Source organism: Notolepis coatsorum (genome assembly GCF_963971535.1).
Source record: "Notolepis coatsorum genome assembly, chromosome: 3".
Classification (NCBI taxonomy): Eukaryota; Metazoa; Chordata; class Actinopteri; order Aulopiformes; family Paralepididae; genus Notolepis; species Notolepis coatsorum.
In genome coordinates this window covers 109,209,615-109,232,067 of record NC_140167.1, presented here as the reverse complement: position 1 = coordinate 109,232,067, position 22,453 = coordinate 109,209,615, and the positions used below count along the sequence as shown (strand labels likewise).

General features: G+C 44.7%; 1 protein-coding gene across 2 annotated transcripts in view; it reads right to left on the bottom strand.

Annotated features, from left to right (window-relative positions):
- LOC311225644 (polyprenol dehydrogenase) overlaps window positions 1-22,453 on the bottom strand; it is a 220,029-nt gene that overhangs the window by 71,726 nt on the left and 125,850 nt on the right. Inside the window, exons 1-2 of one of the 2 annotated variants that reach the window (XM_084311027.1) lie at window positions 18,516-18,655; window positions 12,820-12,927 (exon numbers count right to left, since the gene is read on the bottom strand). In XM_084311027.1, coding sequence (XP_084167153.1) covers window positions 12,820-12,927; window positions 18,516-18,615 — 208 coding nt within the window. In that variant the 5' untranslated portion in view covers window positions 18,616-18,655. Of the gene's footprint in view, window positions 1-12,819; window positions 12,928-18,515; window positions 18,656-22,453 lie in introns of those variants that run through there. The other variant, XM_084311028.1, reaches the window with a different exon arrangement.

Genomic DNA, 22,453 nt, shown 5'->3' with positions numbered 1-22,453 from the left:
CCAAATGACAATTCGGACAATAAGACGAGATTTGAAGACGATAAAGGGCGAGAATGTCTCATTCTCTATCGCAGCAAGCGGCCAGCCTGAGCGATGGTACCAGATTACAGACGCTTTCACCAGCCAAGAAATAGGACTGTCGCGGTACACATACCCCGTCGCCAAGCTGATGGAGAAATATGCACATCTGCGCAAGTTACCGATCCCGCTCATAGACAATGCTATGCCGACCCTGTTGATAGGCTCCGACCATGCAGACCTCATTGTCCCGATAGACCGGGTTCATACCGGACCCCGAGGCTGTCCTGCAGCAGTCGAGACCCGTTTGGGATGGACTCTCCAAGGCCCGCTCGCCAAATCTCTCAACCGAAGTACAGCCACTAGATGTCTCCACTCCCGAGTCACAGAGGGAGAAACCGCACTCCTGCAACACGTAGAGCGGCTATGGACCTTCGAACAAATGCCCTTTAAGAACGGAAAGAAAGACATTCGCTCTAAAGATGACATTTACGCCATTCACCTCCTCGAGACAGGGACCAAGAGAGTCCCGGTCAACGGCGTGTTGAGATACGCCACGCCACTCCTGCGGCGAGAAGGAATGCCTACTTTCCACGCCAAGACAGACGCCACAGAACGGTACCTGCTGAACACGGAGCAGCGCTTAGCCAAGAACCCCGCCCAAGAGAGTGTATACCGCGCTGAGATTGAGAAGCTCATCACAGCGGGACACGTCACAAAGATGGACATTAAAGAGGCTGACCAGACCACTGAATCGTGGTACGTGCCTCACCACAAGGTCCATCACAACGGTAAAGACCGCATAGTATTTAACTGCAGCTACCAGATCGGATCCCAAAATCTGAATAAAGAGTTACTGCCCGGTCCCACACTCGGCCCCTCCCTACTCGGCGTTCTACTCCGCTTCCGCCAGGAAAAGGTGGCCATCAGCGGGGACATTAAAGGAATGTTCCTGCAGGTGAGATTAGTAGAGGCGGACAAGCCCCTGTTACGGTTCCTATGGAGAGAGAAGCCAGGAGATGAGCACCCAGCCATCTACCAATGGGAAGTCCTCCCCTTCGGAACGACGTGCAGCCCCTGCTGTGCTACATTTGCACTACAGAAACATGTAGCAGAGGACCCAGCAGCGGACGAAGAGGTCCGACACAGCGTAAAGAACAGCTTCTACGTAGACAACTGTCTACAAAGCCTTTCAACCCAAGAAGAAGCCGAGGCTCTCCTGATTAAACTCCGTGCCTCATTGATCAAAGGCGGCTTTGATCTCAGGCAGTGGGCCAGCAGCGATCCGCAAGTACTGCGCAGCCTCTCCTCCGAGGACAAGGCAGCCAGCAGCGAGACCTGGATGGCTACAATCCCGGGAGAAGCCCAGGAGATGACCCTGGGATTGGTGTGGCGATTCAAAACAGATTCGCTTCACTACAGACACAAGCCCCTGACTACGGAGCAGGGAAGGCCGGCGGCGGCGCCGACCACCAGACGGAGTGTGTACACAACACTCGCCCGACAATATGACCCGCTAGGATGTATTCTACCGTACACCACCAGGGCAAAAATGATTGTACGAGCATTGTGGGACAAGGACCAGGGCTGGGACGACCCCATTCCCGCACATCTTGCATCCACCTGGAGAGAGTGGGAGATGGAGCTCCACTCACTCCCAGGCGTTAATATGCGCCGAAGCTACTTCCCACCCACGGTGAGGCCAGAGACATGTAAAATGGACTTACACGTCTTCAGTGACGCCTCAGAGGTCGCATACGGATCAGTAGCCTACTTGCGGGCCCAAGAGAAGGGGGGAGAGATCTACACAGCATTTGTCCTCGCCCGCTCGAGAATAGCCCCACGCAAGCAACAATCTATCCCACGTCTAGAGCTCTGCGCAGCCCTAGCCGGAGCGCACCTAGCCACGCTCATCCAACGTGAGCTCACCATACCGGTGTCTAGAACAATCCTGTGGTCAGATTCCACGACGGTACTCGCCTGGATCAAATCGGACTCATGCAAGTACAAAGTCTTCGTGGGAGTCAGAGTCACCGAGATTCAAGACTTAACCGAAGAGTTAACCGGAGAAACAGAGTGGCGCTACGTTGATACAAAACAGAACCCAGCTGACGTCATCACCCGGGGGATGCCCCTGGATGACCTCACCCGTCGCAATGTCTACAGTGACGGCCCCGCATTCCTAAGACTCCCGGAAGGACAGTGGCCCATGCCTATCCCGAGGGAAGCAAGTCCAGAGGAGGTGGAAAATAAGAAGTCTGTGTTCTGTGGATTGAGCACCGTAGCCTCCACCGACCCTAACATAGACGATTGCACGTCCATAGAGAGTGCACAACAAAGAACATTCCTGCGGTACCACCCGGAGTGCAAGTCCCCCGCTGATATGTCAGCAGCTAACTACGAGGAAGCAGAATTGCTTCTACTGCAGCGAGCCCAAAGAGACTCGTTCCCCGATGAATTGGCCTGTCTACAGGGAGGAAAGCCCGTCCCATCCGACAGCAGATTAATTCATCTGGCCCCCGAGAGCGACGCTCATACCCTCATCAGAGTGGGTGGTCGCCTACGCAGAGCCCCCAATCTACCGGATGACATTAAATACCCGATCGTATTGAACAGCCGACACAAGGTCACAGAGCTGATTATAAAGAAATACGATGAGGATGTACATCACGCAGGAGCAGAAAGAGTCTTCGTGGAAATCAGACGTCGTTACTGGATCCTACAAGGAAGAGAGGCGGTACGACGCTTCCAGCGAACATGTCTAGACTGCCGCAAGTGGCGCGCGCAGCCCAGCATACCAAGGATGGCTGACCTTCCTCCATGTCGCCTCCGAATCGGTGACAAGCCATTCCACTCAACGGGTATGGACTGCTTTGGCCCGCTGCACATAAAGAAAGGAAGAGGAACCGAGAAGCGGTGGGGTATTGTATTCAAATGCATGACCACCAGAGCGATACACATCGAGCTTCTCCCGACCATGAGCACAGACTCATTCCTTATGGCCTTCCGTAGATTCACATCACGGAAAGGAAGACCGTCTACCCTATTGTCCGATCATGGGACAAACTTCAAAGGCGGCGAAAGAGAGCTGAGAGAGAGCTTCCAAGCTATGGGCCCAGAACTTAAGACCCACCTCGCTCCAGCACAGGTTGATTTCCAATTCAACCCCCCAAACGCACCCCACTTCGGTGGCACTTGGGAACGAGAAGTGCGCTCCATAAAGACAGCCCTGTACGCAGTACTTGGGGCCCAGACTGTGGCGGAAGAAGTCCTAATGACAGTCCTCACGGAGATTGAGGGAGTACTTAACTCGAAGCCCCTCGGATATGTCTCCAGTGATGTGGCGGATATCGACCCAGTTACCCCCAACACACTCTTGATGGGGCGGCTAGATCCTGCATTACCCCAGACAATGTACCGGCCTGAAGAAGCGAACGGCCGACGAATGTGGAGGTACATCCAAGTATTAGCCGACAAGTTTTGGAGCAGTTTCCTACTGCACTACCTACCGTCTCTACAGACCCGCCAGAAGTGGGTAAAGGAGAGAGACAATTTGACAGAAGGAACAGTCGTCATGATTATTGATCAATCACTGCCCAGAGCTATGTGGCCGGCCGGCCGCGTAAGCAAAGTGATCACCGGTGCCGACGGCAAGGTCCGAGCAGCTGAAGTGCTCGTCCAGGGTCGCACTTACACCCGTCCCGTGGCGAGGCTCATAGAACTGCCTCGACTCCCAGACACAATCGATGATGACCATGACCCTATAACCCTATGACTTTGTGAAGTTGACTGACCCCTACAGCAAACCCTTATGTGTAAATAGACAACGCGATTAATCTGTCTCTGTTTAACTGATTAGGTCTGGGACCAATCAGGGGGTGGCTGTTGTGAAGGGCCAGATTAAACCGAATATATATATTTATTTATATATATATATTTAATTGTATTTGTATATTCTCTAATATTCCCTGATATCCCTTGTATATTCCTTGTACAATATGCATTGAATATCCATTCTAGCCTACTGAACATCCCATAATAGTCTCCATTCTACTATTGGTCGAGACCTTGGTGCCAGGCTGCCATACCCCTCAGACCCAGTTCAAACGTACCGCTCCACATGTACGAACAAGTCCTAGTTCCGCGTAGGAATCTGACTACCGCACCACTAATGGGACTATTTGTTCATAGTGCGTATATATACTGCGCTACTAAAGTAGGACTTTCTTTTCAGTCCAGTTTCTTACCCTCCATTAGAGTCACAGACGTAAAGCCTCCCCGCGACGCCACGTGTGGGAGTAAGGCCAAGTTCGCCTACCATCGGTATTGAGACATCGTGTATATTAATATTTGAATAGTCATATTTGGCACTATATCGTCGAGTTGGACGTAGTCTATTAAGCTAATAATAGTCTGTTAATATATAGTGCTTCGTGCGGTGAGAATACTACCGTAGTCAGTACCCCATCGTTTCGGGCAGAGAACTGGCTGCTTATCCAGGGTGGTTGACCCCACGTGAAGCTGCACCCGAGGAGCCCCAGAGCCGACGAGCGAGTGGACCTGTATACCGGATTATTCTACCGACGACAGCCCGCCTTCCCAGGCACGGATTATGCTTTGTATACTTTGATTATTCCATGGATAAAGACCCCCGACACTGCCGTGTGTTGGAACCCCCCCCCCTGGAGAGGACGCAAGGTGAGGAGACGCTCTGCAAGACGAGGTCGCTTCACGTCTCTCCTCCGTGGACCGGATGACGCCGGCCCACAAAGAGTCCACCTGCTTTCATCTGTGGTCCAAGGATCGCCGGCGCATTGAACGGCACTACAGTGGGTTCACCTGGGATACCCTTGGCCGGATGAGGCAGCCGGATTCTACCCCCCCCCCCTCCTACTCCTGTCGGCTTACAAGCGACCGGATTAACCCCCCCCTAGTGTGTCCAGTATATAATCATTAAAGTATCATTGCTGTTATTCCTTAAACTATTCCAGGTCGTATATGTACCACCTGCGCCTTCAGAGATTGGACATTCTCTATTGATATACCGACGAATACTCTTGCCATAAAAGTGCATACTAATTCCATTCATAAATGTGATTGATTTGATTAAGTGCTTGCTCTACACACCATCGCTGTGTAGAAATAAAGACCTATTTCTAATTCGTACATTTGTGTTGGATCCGTTTCATCTACGTGACAGTGTTCATCATAATATATTTATGCCGTGTACTGGGTGGCCGAATATTAAGTACAAAGGTAGTGGTAGTAAGTATCATATCTAGTAATACAGTCAGGGAATTGTACCCCTCAGTTACAGTTAGTGTTAAGGTAAGGGTTAGCATTAAAGTAAGGGTTATCATAAACCATATCTCCCCTCCGTCGTCATGGGCAACGTGAGGTCTCTGGCAAATAAGATGGATGAGCTGGCCGTGCTTACCGGCAGTCAGAAGGAATACCGTGAATGTAGCATTATGTGTTTTTCTGAGACATGGTTGCACACAGATATTCCCGATAGCAATGTCTCTATAGACGGGTTTCAGATTGTGCGCTCTGATCGCAACAGCGGGAGCGGCAAGCGAAAAGGAGGGGGGCTTGCTTTATTTATTAATAAGAAATGGTGTAACCCCAGCCATATTACGATCAAAGAGCGACACTGTGACCCGGATATAGAGATGTTAGCTGTAGGACTCAGACCATACTATTTGCCAAGAGAAATCCCACACGTTATCATGATGGCCGTTTACATCCCCCCCTCGGCAAACCCGACGGCCACGTGTAACGTCATCCACGGCGCAATTGCACGTCTACAGACGAAACACCCGAAGGCTTTAATCCTCATCTCAGGGGATTTTAACCATGTTAAACTGGACAAATCACTACCAAACTTCAAACAATATGTCAGCTGCCACACCAGGGAGAACAGGACCCTGGACCTGCTTTATGCTAATATCAAGGAGGCATACAGCTCCTCACCACTACCACAGCTGGGCCGGTCGGACCACAACCTGGTTCACCTCAACCCCTGTTATGTGCCTCTGGTCAGAAGACAGCCTGCGACCAAAATAACTGTAAGAAGGTGGTCGGAGGAGGCTCAAGAGGCACTACAGGGCTGCTTTGAGGTCACAGACTGGAAGGCACTGTGTGAGCCCCACGGAGAGGACATTGATGGGCTCACAGAGTGCATCACAGACTACATCAACTTTTGTGTGGACTCCAATGTTCCATCTAGGACTGTTACCTGCTACCCAAATAACAAGCCATGGGTCACTAAGGACATCAAAGCCCTTCTGAACGAGAAGAAGAGGGCTTTCAACGCAGGAAACAGGGAGGAGGTCAAACGAGTTCAGGGGCGTCTGAGAATTAAACTCAGGGAGGGCAAGGATAAATACAGGAGGAAGTTGGAAGGGCAGCTGGAGAACAATAACATCAAGCAAGTGTGGTCTGGAATACAGACAATAACCGGCATCAAACCAGCGGGGGGAAGGGGAGTGGATGGAGACGTGGACCGGGCTAATGAGCTAAACCTGTTTTACAACAGGTTTGACACAGCGGCCCCGGCAAGTCTGCCCCCCCCCCCCCACCGACACTTCAGTTGCCCTGCCCACCCCCACACCTCTCAGCCCTTCAACTCGAGCTACCCCCCCCCCCCCCCTCCATCCCCCCAACTGCCCACGCCCCCTCATCTCTGGTGCAGCCTGTCTGCCCCCCGCGGCTTGAAGACCCGCTCCTCTCCCCCCCCCCCCCCCCCCCCCCCCAACACCTGAGATCCCCACAGCATGGCTCTCTGCAGACCAGGTGAGCACACAGCTGAGCAAGTTACACGCAGGCAAGGCTGCGGGTCCTGATGGGGTGAGCCCAAAGGTACTCAAATCCTGTGCCTCTCAGCTGTGTGATGTGCTCCAGTTCATATTCAATATGAGCCTGAGGCTGCAGAGAGTCCCGACACTGTGGAAAACCTCCTGTGTGGTCCCTGTCCCCAAGTGCCCGCGTCCCAGCACGTCCGTGGTGGCGGGCGCCTTCTTGTACGCTGTGACCTGCTGGGGCAGCGGACTGAGAGCAGTGGACACAACCAGGCTGGATAAGCTGGTCAGGAAGGCCAGCAGCGTGGTTGGGGTGGAGCTGGACTCTCTAGCGAGGGTGGCGGAGAGGAGGAGCCTCGCTAAGCTCCAGGCCATCAGGGAAAACCCCACCCACCCACTATACACAGACTTGGCTGACAGGAGGAGCATGTTCAGTGCTAGGCTCACACTACCCAAATGCAGCACTGAACGGCACAGGAAGTCCTTCATTCCAACAGCCATCAGACTATATAATGCATCACTGTGCCTCACTGCATCACTGAGCACAGAGCGGCAGCTCATTAGTGGCAGGAGGACGCGACTAGCGGCCTCCAGGCCCCACAACAGAGGGCAGCGACGGCTGCCAGACATAGATCTAGGTCTTATTGGAACCCAAGGAGGACAATACACTACCTAAAGCATACTGCACCTTGTGACACTGTGAATACTGGAATATACTGGAATATATATTTCATATTTCATTTAGTTAGATTTAAATTATAATTATATTGACCAAATTGTTTACCCCATGCTCAGTATGCTCAGTATATTCTTACTGTATTTATTTCTGTATATTTTATTTCATTTCATTTTATCCTATCTTATTTTACTCTACTCTTATCCTAGGCAACTTGATTTGATTTGTGTTATCATTCTAAATTGTGACCTGTCCTGTCTAAATGTTTAAATGTGAGCGATTTGCAGTGTCTAATTTCCCACGGGATAATAAAAGTATTTCTATTCTATTCTATTCTATTATATTCTATTCTATTCTAACACTTTGGATGCCACGCCTCCCAGTCTCAAAACCTTGTTGCGTGCCACCACCCACTTCAATGACACACCACGCTGAAAAGCATGTGCATATCGGTGTGTGGAGTGAAGTTGTGGAATAATTTACCCGAATACATCAAACTGAGTAAACATGTGGCACAATTTAAAAAGCAGCTAAAAAAATACACATTAGAAAAATACAGAAATGAGTAGTGAGGAATGAGGATAAACAAAATTATGTTATATTGTGTATGTAGTGATGTACTATATTCACTGCAGTCAAGTGAATCATGTTTTTTATTGTAAACTAATATAAGTAACTATATATAAGTATCTCATATACTATATTGTAATATACTAAATTATGTAAATTCTAGTAATATTAATGGAAGAACAAATACAAATGTAAGGGGGTAGGGATCAATAAGCTAAGCTTCCCTCTACTCCTTTTTTTGGACATGTCTGCTAACCAAACACAATGCTCTTTTGTTTATAGATCCTGTTTTTTCTTTGTTCTTTTTTTTTATGTTTCTTTCCTTTAAGGATTTTTTTAATTTGTTGTTATGATTGTTTGGTCTGACGGATCAAGACACTGTGAGTTGTTTGAAGAAATAAGAAGAATAACATGTCCAAGAAATAAACTTTTCATTCATTCATTCAATGATAGCGCTCTCATATTTGCGAACGCATAAACTACATCTTAAATTATGGCTATGTGTCTAATCTGGCCGTCGCTTATCAATGACTTGTTTGCAGTCAACATTGTCGAAACGGATTGTTTTTTTTTTAATCGGTTCATTTCTGTTTTATACCATTTTGAAAAACGCTTGTTTCTTGAAACTTCCAGAAGATTTCAGAAGATTCTGTGATAAATGCCCTTTACTGTAATACACAAAACACATCAAAATTTTTCGGCCTATTTATGAATCATTTTCAAATAAACGCTAGATTATCGATAGTATAATGTGTACTTATGCACGCTATATAAGCGGGCTGAAAAATCGAATCTCTTATTTCCTGATCGCACACACACACACGTTGATATATCTGTGAAAAAAGCTCTGATTATCCTAAGACTGGTAAAAATAGATTCCTTACCTCAGATCAGATGTTCTCCAAAAAGATTATTCCAATTCCTGATCGCCATTCCAAATATCGATCGTGTTTATTGATCCACGCTGTTCTGATGGTCCAGAATGAATCCGATCGTCTCGGGTGACTTGTCTGAGAAGTAAAATGAGGAAGCAGGATTTTTTTCCCCCATGCTTTTCATTCAGTCTAATCCAATGGGGTGCAGTACCACAGGGAGAGACGATAGGGGGCGGTATTTTCCCAATGGAGCTCAGAGAGAGTTCCAGTGGTAACGGGAGGCTAGATTGATGAAATATGAATAGAAATCGCTAATAAAAAAAAAAAGCGATTAAAAACAAGATTTCGCGCTCCGTGGCACTCAACGGTCGGCATGAAATAACGAGAATTCTCGTCCGTGGCACTCAAAGTGTTAAGGTAAGAGTTAGCATAAAGGTAAAGGTTATCATTAAGATAAGAGTTAGCGTTAAGGTAAGGGTTAGTGTTAAGGTAAGGGTTAGCGTTAAGGTAAATGTTAGCATTAAGGTAAGGGTTAGCATTAAGGTAAGGGTTAGGTTCATAAACCATTTTAAGGTTACCAAGCATAGAGGCCTGTACAACAGGTCCACGGCGCATGCGTTCAATGCCACTGATTTCAATTCACTTAAATTTTATTTCATTGTCACAAAACACAAGTATAGGTACAACAAAAATTGGACTTGCGAGCTCCCAAGAGTACAATGTAAAACAGGTATCAAATAATATGCCCTCTAGAGGTAATCTCATGAAGCCTTTATGACTGAGTGGCCGACGGCCTGACCTGAAAACGCCAGTTGATTACCCCGGGCTGGGAAACAACAGCTAGCTATAACCCAGTAGCTGTGTGCAGGTGGACATGCAGCCCAGAAACACATCAATAAATAGAGGGTTAAACTGCATATGAATATAAAACATGAAACTTGAAAAATAATACTGTTGGAAATGCTGCCCATCACCTCCACATTCTATGAATGTGGGTTTTTCTGAAGGAGCTATAGTTTGTATACTAAACTCTCACTGGAAAACAATGGACGACACAAAAAAATATTTAGATTAGATCTTAGATTTAGAGCTGCTACTAAGGATTATTTAAGGAATTGATTCATCCAAAAATTATTTTCCAATCAGGTCTCTGACATCAAGGCTACCTAATCATCCCTTCCCCTTAATTGGCTGATATCAATCACTGTCTCCTGAGCCGTTCAGCCATTGTGTAGTGTGATGTGTGCCTGGTGCCAGTGTATGGCAGCCATTGAGCCTGCGTAGCCCAAGGTTGGGTGCTACCAGTGGTGGTGACGGAGGCAATTTCCACCCTACAATGTGAGGAGTGCTTTGAGTGTCTAAAAAGCGCTATATAAATGTAATGAATTATTATTATTATTTTATCAATTAATCTGTGCATCTAAATGATTCATTTCCATCCTTTCATTCATTCTTGCGTTTTATTTTCTTATTTTCTAATTGTGTTAAGGACACGTTAAGTATTTTTGGAGCATTTCTGAACAATCTTAGTGCTTCTGACTGAAATTATTATTATTATTATTTTTGTATTTCCATCAGATGAAATGCTTTGGAACATTTAACTGCTGCCAATGGAATGTTTCGTACGATCAATACAGCAATATTTTATTTAGAATTTTTTTGTAATACCCTCTACTTAAATTTAAGATGAATTATGAGCATACAGGATACATGTATATTATCTTAGATAATGTTCTTTCGTGTATGTTGTGGGGGGGGGGGGGGTGATCCAACTGGCTTGATCATGGGAGGCCCCAGGGTGTGGCCCTAACGGATGAGTGTGGATGAGTCAGATGGAGTCGCTGATACTTTCACGTTGAACAACAACCTGCGACAGCCTCATGCCTGGAATTATCACTGAGGTCATCAAAATGAGCCTGTGACCCTGACGTGACAGCTCTCCTTAGAAACCGCACAGCACACCAAGAGGAGAGAGCACATTAGTCCAGTGTTAGCTACTCTGCACTGGCTTCCGGTAACACAGAATTTTAAGGTCCTCCTCCTTATATGCAAAGCCCTAAATGGAACAGGACCAAGCTACAGTACATGGACTGCATGGTACTGGTTTATTGAAGTACCCAGTTCCCAGCAATAACCAAAAAAAAATCTGAGATGTAGCCTTTGCTAATTATGCACCAAAGCTATAGAACATTTTACCCATGGACATTAGGGAGGATACATGTACAGTAGCTCACTAAATACCTTCAAAAGTAAGCTAAAAAGAGAGTTATTTTATTGTTGTTTATGCTGCTAGTGTATGCTATATATAACAACATTGCGACGGTGCAGACATACAAATATTTAGGTGTGCACCTTGACGATAAGCTGGCCTGGGCTGCAAACGCGGAAGCGCTCTACAAGAAAGGACAGAGCCGGCTGTTCTTCCTTAGGAGGCTCAGGTCTTTTAATGTGTGTGGGGAAATGTTGTTCATGTTCTATCAGGCAGTGTAAAGTGTGCTCCTCTATGCCGCTGTCTGCTGGGGTGGTAATACCACGGCCAGGGATACCAGGCGGCTGGATAAGCTGGTGAAAAAGGCTGGCTCAGTGGTGGGGAGGAGACTGGACCCACTGGGGACCGTGGTGGAGAGCCGCACGCAGAGCAAGCTGCTGGCCATTATGGACAATACCAACCACCCTCTCCACCACACCCTGGTGGGGCAGAGCAGCAGTCGCAGCGGACGGCTAATCTCCCTGCACTCACGGACTGAGCGGCATAGGAGGTCCTTTGTCCCCACTGCCATCAGACTGTACAACGCCGTAATATAGTGCGAGGGACCTTGACCTCTGACCCACACACCTGTTTTTTTACACCTGTTTTTATACACCTGTTTTTTACACACTTGTTTTATACGCCTGCTTTTATCTCATCACGCTCTTATTGATATTGATAGATATGATTTAATTGAATTTTATCATGTGCTTATTTAATTCATGATGCAGACATAACGTGAAACAACTGAATGAGAACTGTCAATGTCTGAATACTGTGTGAGCTGCGAGATACCCTAAATTTCCCCAAGGGGATTAATAAAGTATCTATCTATCTATCTATCTATCTATCTATCTATCTATCTATCTATCTATCTATCTATCTATCTATCTATCTATCTATCTATCTATCTATCTATCTATCTATCTATCTATCTATGATTATTAACCTCTTTGGGGTTCCAGGAGGTCCCAAGTTTAATTTCACCAATATTTTATTCACTTGAAGTTAGCTAAATGAAATAATGTATAGCCTAGATCAGAGATTTGACTCTCTCCTCTCTCTGAATTCTGGATTAGATCCTATGTAAACTAAATATTCTCAGATGGGACACAATCGTATCAAAGGGAGGGGTCATGGCCTATTATAGATCAATGTGGGGGTCCTTGAGAACCTAGCAGTGATTAAGCCCCGCCCCATTCATTAAGCTATTCCACAACACTTCCCGCAGTGTTTGAACAGGTCAATAGCAAAGACAGAGATAAGATAAACTACTATTGTATCAGGTATGCACATGCATGTACAAACATTTAGTGTACAGATGTCTCACACAAATCTGATTAACGTAGTGCATATATTGATTTGGGGTCTGGCCCACATGTAGTAGCCCTACAACCATGTGTGTGTGTGTGTGTGTGTGTGTGCGTGCGTGCGTGTGTGCGTGCGTGCATGTGTGCGTGCATGCGTGTGTGTGTGTGTGTGTATGCGTCTGCATGCATGAATGAGAGAGTGTTCAGGCTATATTAATATAGTGTAACTATTCCATTACATGGATGATAGTTATTCCATTACTACATGCGTGCATCTGCTAGGTCCTGGATGGTGTGACTGTTCTTGCGGTTCATACTGTACCGATGATAACGTGTGCCCCCAGGCTGGCCATGTGGCAGACCACCTCATAGCCGATCCCCCGGGCTCCTCCTGTCACTATGGCAACCTTGCCATCTTGTCTGGACATCACTGCAAGAGGCAGAGGGGACAGACAGATAGGAGCAAGAATGTCATTTGAGAGCCCATTCTTGCTTTAAAGGGCCGTCTACTACCTCCTGAATAAGCCATGATAACGTTTGTTTCTTTAAGTGCACTTTAAAACAGCTCACAGTTATCAATTGTTACATGAATGAATGAATGAATGAATGAATGAATGAATGAATGAATGAATGAATGAATGAATGAATGAATGAATGAATGAATGAATGAATGAATGAATGAATGAATGAATGAATAAAAACTGTATTTAACAGATTGCAGAATGGGTACAATACAGTACAGCTCAATACACACAATTGTTAAGGGGATGCAGACCAGAGAAAGACGTTTGTCTTTACCTTAGTCGTATAGTGTATCTTGTAGTGTTGTCACGATACTGGAATTTCGACTTCGATACGATACCTTGAAAAGTATCGATACTTTCGATACTTTCGATACCAAAAAAAGAAAATTATAATAATTTTTTTTTATTATTATAATAATATATTTTTTTTTAACAAATTTTGCTTTTGTTGCTGGTTGATTCTCCTCAGCTTCTCTCTGGTACTATACGAGAAGATAAATACACTTTTAAAACCCTTTGTTTATCTTTAGATCAGAGAGAGAGAGAGAGAGAGAGAGAGAAAGAGAGAAAGAGAGAGTGGCTGCTGGAGATTTTAGGTCTACTGAGCGCACCTTTCTAGTTATGACCCGAAAACAAGGGTACAAGAGAGAGAGAGAGAGAGAGAGAGAGAGAGAGAGAGAGAGAGAGAGAGAGAGAGAGAGAGAGAGAGAGAGAGAGAGAGAGAGAGAGAGAGAGAGAGAGAGAGAGAGAGATTTCTCCGGAGCTATGCTCGGAGCATTTATTAACGTTACATTTTCAACAACATTGCTGCTAATTGGACACTTCATGGAGGCGGGGTAATGTTGTGTCGAGTTCATGCGTGTACTGGTGTAGGATGGGCTCCGGCTCCGCTCGACCTAACGTTGGAAACGGGGTAGTTGTGTCGAGTTCATGCGTGTACTGGTGTAGGATGGGCTCCGGCTCCGCTCGACCTAACGTTGGAAACGGGGTAGTTGTGTCGAGTTCATGCGTGTACTGGTGTAGGATGGGCTCCGGCTCCGCTCGACCTAACGTTGGAAACGGGGTAGTTGTGTCGAGTTCATGCGTGTACTGGTGTAGTGGGCTCGGCTTGACGTTACTCCGTTTCCATGAAGTAATAGGTGGCCAGTTAGCTAGCATTAAGCTAACGGAGGAACGACAGCTAACGTTAGCTAATAATAGCGTTGTTTACAAACTGAAGACAGGGCTGCGCTGCCCGGCTGTGAGGGGGAGGAGGCTGCATCAGCTTGTGTCTGTTGCTCTGAGCGAGGAGGAGGAGGCGGCGGAAGGGCAAGGCTCTGGCAGCGCGTCTGTCTGTCAACAACTTGCGGGAGCAAGCCAGCTGGTACCGATACCAGGGTTTCCGTTAGAAAAAATTGTTGCCGGTCTCCGTGACCTGCAAGATTTCAACTACCGGACAAATGAGATTAATTCCGGTCATAGTTTATTGAGCTTTAAAACAATTGATAGGCAGGCTCATGTCATCCTCAAGGCATGTAGATTTATAATATTATTACTTAAAACTAGGCTACTTTTGCGTATACAGTCATTAATATATTCCAAATAAAATAAGTCCCTCGATACTCCGTGCTGCTGCTGACTTGAAATAAAATAGACCGCGTATGTGGCAGTCGGTCCGACACTAAACAGCAGTCTGTTATAATCACATTTTTATGAGCTAACGAATTCCGTTATATTGGACATTTGTATTAATTATATCAAGCGAAGAACTGAGAAAGCAGAGACACGGCAACATTATCGTGGTTTGCGTGACTACTCTCTCCACCTCAATGTCACGCGGTCGAAAAGGGCGCTTGTCTATTGGACAGTGGAAATGTGTGTGTGGCTGCGATTCTGTGTGTGCGCGCGCGCGTGTGTGTGTGTCTGTGTGTGTACTGCGGAGCCCAGATCAGCGGAGCCGAGTTTTGACATGGCATTGATCCATTGTTCTATTGAAGCACATTATTACCACCATCCTCTCGCTAAACAACTTGTAGACCACGGTGTTTTTATGAGTGCCCACAAGTAGCCGTTTTAATAATATAATAAGCCGCGCGCCTCGGTAATAATAATAAGCCGCGTTTTTTCTTCCTTCTTCCCAAGATGCACAGACATAGATAGATAGATAGATAGATAGATAGATAGATAGATAGATAGATAGATAGATAGATAGATAGAGAGATAGATAGATAGATAGAGAGATTAGATGCAGTGTGCTTGTTTTGCAGTGAGTGCTGCGAGCAGTGGTAATAATAATCACTTCCTATATTTGGTTCGCGTTTGGTCCGATGAAGCGAACCGAGACCTACGTTTTTAAAGCTCTCGCTGACAACGTCGTTGTCATTATTAGAAGCAACGAGGAAACAAATGTAATGATCGTTTCGTTCATCGCATAGGCTATTTAATTTTAGCCTATTTTAATACAATTCAAATAATCAAATTGTGCTTAGACTCAGGGAATTATTTTCACCGGACATTAAGACCGGAGAAATTAAATATGTCGGACTTCAAGAGATTTTGCCGGACAAATACCGGTAATTACCGGCTAACGGAAACGCTGACCGATACTGCAGAAAGTATCGGTACTTCGGGAAATGAGTATCGAAGCCGTTTTAAATATTCAGTATCAATATGTATCGATACTTCGATATTTTTGACAACACTAGTATCTTGTAGACCAGGCCCATTGCAAGTTGCTGTACTCTGTCGTCTACTCTCTAAGCCATCCTAGGTTGTCAAAGTGGGCAGGGGTGAGGTGGGTTCTAGGAGTAAGTACAAGCAGTAGTCTGACCAGTTTGTTTTGTGATGTTTGTAATCTTGTTTTTAGCGCCTTTGAGGTGCTTTGGTACCATGAGGTGCAAGCATAGTCGTAGTACCCTTGAATGAGTGCTCCTGCCAGTCTTCAGGGTATTCTTGTTTACCAGAGAGGAGATCTGGTTTGTTGGCTGACTTTTTTTTATTACATTGGATGCCATTTTGTCACAGGAAATATTTGCCTCTAGGATGGAACCTAGGTATGTAATTTCATCTTTCCTTGTGACAATATTGTCACCCACTGTAACTGAGAAGCCGTTGGCCTTGCTGAGTTTGTTATTTGATCCAAAGAGAATGGACTCTGTTTTACCCAGGTGTAATGATAGTTTGTTATCAGCGAGCCAGGTGCAGAGTTCTGAGCTGAGGGTTTTTTCAACCTGTAACTTGTTCTTGTCAGAGACCAGATATACATAATAGCTTATTAATATATAGTTCAGCTTTTGATTTTATGACCTGCTTCTAATGTTTAGTCTTTTTTTGTGTAAGGCACCATTTAGAAAAGTGCTATAAGCCTAACGTTAATGTATTGTTATTAGTATTATCCTTGTTATTCATATAGATAAAGGCCAATCTTTTAGACTTCCAATTATTAAATTAAAGTCAACCATCTCTTGTTTACAAATCTGTTACAAAGCTACTCAGAAACTGAGTAGCCTATATCTAGTACATGTACAGCTATGGTCATGCTGGACCTACAAAAGGCCTTTGACACGGTCAATCACTCCATTCTGATTGACAAGCTAAAAGCAATTGGTTTTGATAGCCTATCAGTGAGCTGGATGCAATCCTACCTTGAGGGGAGGGAACAGATGGTGGAGGTAAACAGTACCCTATCCCCCCCCCCTCACAGTGAGCTGTGGTGTTCCACAAGGAAGCATACTAGGACCGCTACTGTTCCTAATTTATGCAAATTACATGTCGTCAGCTTGTGACTGCAACTTGTTCCTGTTTGCGGACGACTCAGCCCTGCTGGTCTCTGACAAGAACAAGTTACAGGTTGAAAAAACCCTCAGCTCGGAACTAGGCAGAATCTGCATATGGCTCGCTGATAACAAACTATCATTACACATGGGCAAAACAGAGTCCATTCTCTTCGGTTCAAATAACAAACTCAGCAAGACCGACGGCTTCTCAGTTACAGTGGGTGACAATATTGTAACAAGGAAAGATGAAATTACCTACCTGGGTTCCATCCTAGAGGCTAATCTCTCCTGTGACAAAATGGCATCCAATGTAATAAAAAAAATCAACCAACGAACTCGATTCTTGTACCGGATCTCCTCTCTGGTAAACAAGAATACCCTGAAGACTCTGGCAGGAGCACTCATTCAGGGGTACTACGACTATGCTTGCACCTCATGGTACCAAAGCACCTCAAAGGCGCTAAAAACAAAATTACAAACATCTCAAAACAAACTGGTCAGACTACTGCTTGACCTTACTCCTAGAACCCACCTCACCCCTGCCCACTTTGACAACCTAGGATGGCTTAGAGTAGACGACAGAGTACAGCAACTTGCAATGGGCCTGGTCTACAAGATACACTACACGACCAAGGTACCCATGTACATGTCAAAATACTTCCCAAAGGTCAGTGAATACCACGATCACAACACCAGAGGGAGCTCCACAAATCATGTTAAACCCAGATTCGGCTCAAATAAGGGACTAAACACGTTTCGCAATTATGCCACATCAATGTGGAACGCCCTACCCAAAGCTGTAAAGGAATGTGGATCACTACCCACTTTCAAAACCTCTCTCAAGGGACACCTACGGGAGACTGCAATTCAACACTGGCCCCTGTAAATATCCTAACCCAACCCCCTCCAATGTACAGTCATACTCATTTACCTAGTATGGTTTTGTCAATAGTCCAATGTACAATTTTGTTTGTTTGTACAGTGTGCCCCCCCCCCCCCCCCCCCATAATGTACAGTTTTGCTTGTTTATACAGTGTGCCCCCCCCCCCCCCCCAACCACCTCCAATGTAAATTACCCAGTATGGTTGTCAATATCCCAACGTACCCAACCCCCCCCCCACCCAACCTCCTCCAATGTACAGTTTCTACGTCAAATGTATATACTCCCTTTTCTTGACTCCTTCTGTATCACAAACAGTACTGTATTTGCAAATCTGGTATGTCATAAATGTATAGATGTAGCAGTACTGACTATCTGTATGTCATGTATGTCATATATGTCCTGATGAATTGAAATGGGGGACCCTGATGTAAACAAGACGAAAGTCTTTCTCTGGTCTGCATCCCCTTAACAATTGTGTGTATTGAGCTGTACTGTATTGTACACATTCTGCAATCTGTTAATAAAGTTTTCAATCAATCAATCAATGTGAGCCCTGCCGGTTAATCAAACAGCCCACGCCAACTTATGCTGCGCAAATTGCGTACTATGTGCGCAGTTCTAACTCCCCTCAAAGTGAGTGGAAACATAAACACAGGTTTAATCAGTCTGTGTTGCTGTCTTCAACTGGCTTTAAGATAGATATGATCGACAGTAACAGATCACTAGCGACTTTTTAAAACGGCAATTTAACTGTACTATGGATGAGTCGGTCGCTACCACTATCATTTACACACTATTAATGAATTTGGATACGCACGTAGTTTTACCTACGGTGAAAATACCTGTATGAACCAACCTGGTAACGTGAAGGGTTTGCTGAACAGCTGACATATCAGCACCTTCAAACCAACCAGGTAGATCTTGAGAATCGGTAGAATATAATACAGAAAACCCATGGTGCTCCTGCTGGAGCTGCTGTCACGTCTGCCCTCCTGGTTTGAGAACCGCGCGCACCGCTAGTCGCTAGAACGAGAGACAACCCTTCCGTCAACAGTGTGGGCGTGAATACTTTCCCCAAGGCAGTTGTCCTTCCGCGTTCGGTTTACGCGGCCTGATTGGCCACTGACGCTTCTCTCAACGCCCAATCGCGTTACTCCTAACGCTCGCTGCTAACTTTCAGAACTTCTCTCAGTTCCACAAGTCCATCACATCCAATACTATCCACCTGCAGAACCACGTCTCCAGCAGGCTGAGGATACCGCAGGCTGAGGACGCTCGCTTCCATTGGCTGATTTGGGTCACGTGACCTTCCCACCCAATGGCTGAATTGGAGTGTTGCACTGCGGGCATTGGCTGATTTGGGTCACGTTGCACTGCGGGATTGATTGATTGATTGATTGATTGAAAACTTTATTAACAGATTGCAGAATGGGTACACGTGACCGCCACAGGCCCTGATTGATTGATTGAAAACTTTATTAACAGATTGTAGAATGGGTACAGTGACCGATTGATTGATTGATTGTTTGATTGATTGATTGATTGATTGATTGATTGATTGATTGATTGAAAACTTTATTAACAGATTGCAGAATGGGTACAGTGACGTCACAGGCCGGGATTGATTGATTGATTGATTGATTGATTGAAAACTTTATTAACAGATTGCAGAATGGGTACAGTGACGTCACATGCCTGGATTGATTGATTGATTGATTGATTGATTGATTGATTGATTGATTGATTGAAAACTTTATTAACAGATTGCAGAATGGGTACAGTGACGTCACAGGCCCGGATTGATTGATTGATTGATTGATTAATTATTGATTATTATTATTATTAGACTCAGTCGTAAAGAAGGTGAAGCAGCGACTCTACCACCTGAGACAGTTAAGGAAGTATGTATGTATATACACTCTTTTTCTGGACACTTTTTGTAGCACAAACAGTACTGTATTTGCAAATCTGGTATGTCATAAATGTATAGATGTAGCAGTACTGTCTATCTGTATGTCGTGTATGTCATATATGTTATGATGAATTGAAAATGGGGGACCCTGATGTAAACAAGACGAAAGTCTTTCTCTGGTCTGTGTATTGTTGAGCTGTACTGTACTGTACCCATTCTGCAATCTGTTATAAAACTTTTCAATTAATCAATCAATGGGTACAGTACAGTACAGCTCAATACACAATTGTTAAGGGGATGCAGCCCAGAGAAATACTTTCGTCTTGTTTACAGGGTCCCCCATTTTCAATTCATTCATCAGTCTTTCTCAGGTCTGCATCCTCTTAACAATTGTATGTATTGAGCTGTACTGTACTGTACCCATTCTGCAATCTGTTAATAAACTTTTCAATCAATCAATCAATCAATCAATCAATCAATCAATCAATCTTGTACGAGGTGTTGCACCGCCACTCGGGACAATAAAACGGACCGGTCGCGAAGTCACTCCAGAAACTTGCAGAAACGATGCTTGCACTTCAACGTGATCGGGTCCCGATATGCATAACTACACAAAGGACAAGCCGCAGGGGTGTCCAAAGATGCCCCCATTTTGTCTACGTCTGTTCAGTGTTTATTATTATTATTTTTTGGTTCCTTTCCGCCGCTCCAAATCACGTGACCCAAATCAGCCAATGCCCGCAGTGCAACACTCCAATTCAGCCATTGGGTGGGACGGTCACGTGACCCAAATCAGCCAATGGAAGCGAGTGTCCTCAGCCTGCGGTATCCTCAGCCTGCGGCTGTCCTCACCCTGCTGGAGACGTGGTTCTGCAGGTGGAAGCATCTCATCACATCAGCTACCTACCTGCATTTACATAAACGTTTTTTTCTCTGTTTAGTTTTGGCGCCCCCCTCTATATCTGCAACCATTATTTTTACATAAAAAAAATTCTAACATAAGGGAAAATGAGCCAAAAATCTAAAACGGTCGGTCGGTCTGAGCCTCAGCTTTAGGTGTTCACAGTCAGAACATGCTAGAGCGCTGTGCATTGATGGGTATCGGTCAAGTGTTTATAGAATTGAGCGTTGAGGAAAAAAAGACTAACGTTAGAGAACTATGAAGAGGCAAAAGCCATAAAAAAAGATGTTCTCCACTTTTTCCTCAAAGAAGATCGCAAAGTCTTCGGCAGAGAAAGATGAGGGAGGGGGGGGGGGTGGGGGGGAGTGAGGAGGGAGGACATGGTAGCATGCAGTTTGCGAAGATTCTTGGCAGAGGCCTCGATCCTATGGTGGAAGAAAGAAGCTTTGGCATTAGTGATGGTTTTGGAGAATGTTAACAAGAGGTTGTGATATGTGTCGATGTCAGCAGTGAGGTGTGACTTTCTATACTTCCTTTCAGCTGCTCTCAGTACCGGTACGGGTACCTGTGAATCGATACCAACGGTACTTTTTTCGGTACTTTTGTCTCTAAAAATGTAATCTACCTACCTCAGTTGTAAAAAAATTTAAAACATCATATTTAATAAATAAATAAATCCTTCTAAAGGCCCAATGCCCCATTGTATGGACAGACTTTGGATAGAAAAAAATAATATATGTATATATATGTATGCCTACATGTGAATGGGCTCGATGCAAGTGCAGTACTGTGCAGTGCCTGTCTGGGTTAGATTTCCTTTTTTTGCTTGTTTTTCTTTTTGATCTGTTTTTGCTGGCATGACGGCATAGATGAACTGGAGGAACCCCCCCCCCCCCTTCTGTCCCAATGTGTGTTTTGTAATGTAAGTAACTGTATGTGAAAAATCTTTTAAAAAAACCAATACAAATATCAAAAGAGTATAAATTAGTGCTGTCAATAGATTAAAAAGAATTAACTAATTAATCTCACAATTTTCTGTAATTAATCTAGATTAATCTAGATAAAAAATAGCATTTTTCTACTTAAAAAAAAAAAAAAAAAAAATGTATTATTATTACTTTATTATTATTTACATCTTACTGATGTAAAGCACTTTGAACTGCAATCCCCTGTATGAAAGGTGCTATACAAATAGTTATTATTATTTATTTAGAACTATATATATATATATATATATATATATACACAGTCACACACAGATCTTTAAATAAATGTTATGTTTATTTAAAAACATGTTTAACAAATTAACTAAAAAAGGTACACAGATATATTTAAATACAAAATAAATAAAGGTATTGTATTTTACAAAAAGTATAAAACAAGGGTAAACAAACCACTCTAGCAGCAATGAACTATTCTGCTGATCAAAAAATAGTCAAATACACATCTATATATTTAAATAACAAATAAATGAAAGTATTTTACAACTGATTAAACAAACAAACAATCTAGCAGCAATGAACTACTCTGCTGCTGATTGAGTATTCTAGCAGTGCTTTTCGCTCCACACTCACTGTGTCTTTGGAGAAGACCCGCTCTGCCGCGGTGTGTTTGGTCTTACAGCCTGTGGCATGTTTACTGACATCACATCCGCTACTCTTCTGTCCTCCTGACTGCGCTTGCTAACGTTAGGGAGCTAACGTTATGTCCGACGACTAGCTAACGTTATCTTAATAACATTAAATAAGTTACAAATATGTGAAACTATGGAAGGAGTAAGCCGACCGCTAAAAAGAAAACCCACTGCGGCAGCGCGAGCAGATAACAAAATAAAGTTTCGAGAGGAATGGAAGTTTGGACTCTTTGGAGATAGTAGTGTTTCAAGAGCAGAGGTGGAAAATGAGCTACACTTTCTAACAACCTGCCCACTGCCCATCACCTGATTTTATGACCCACTGTACCAAGATATCAGAGACATACA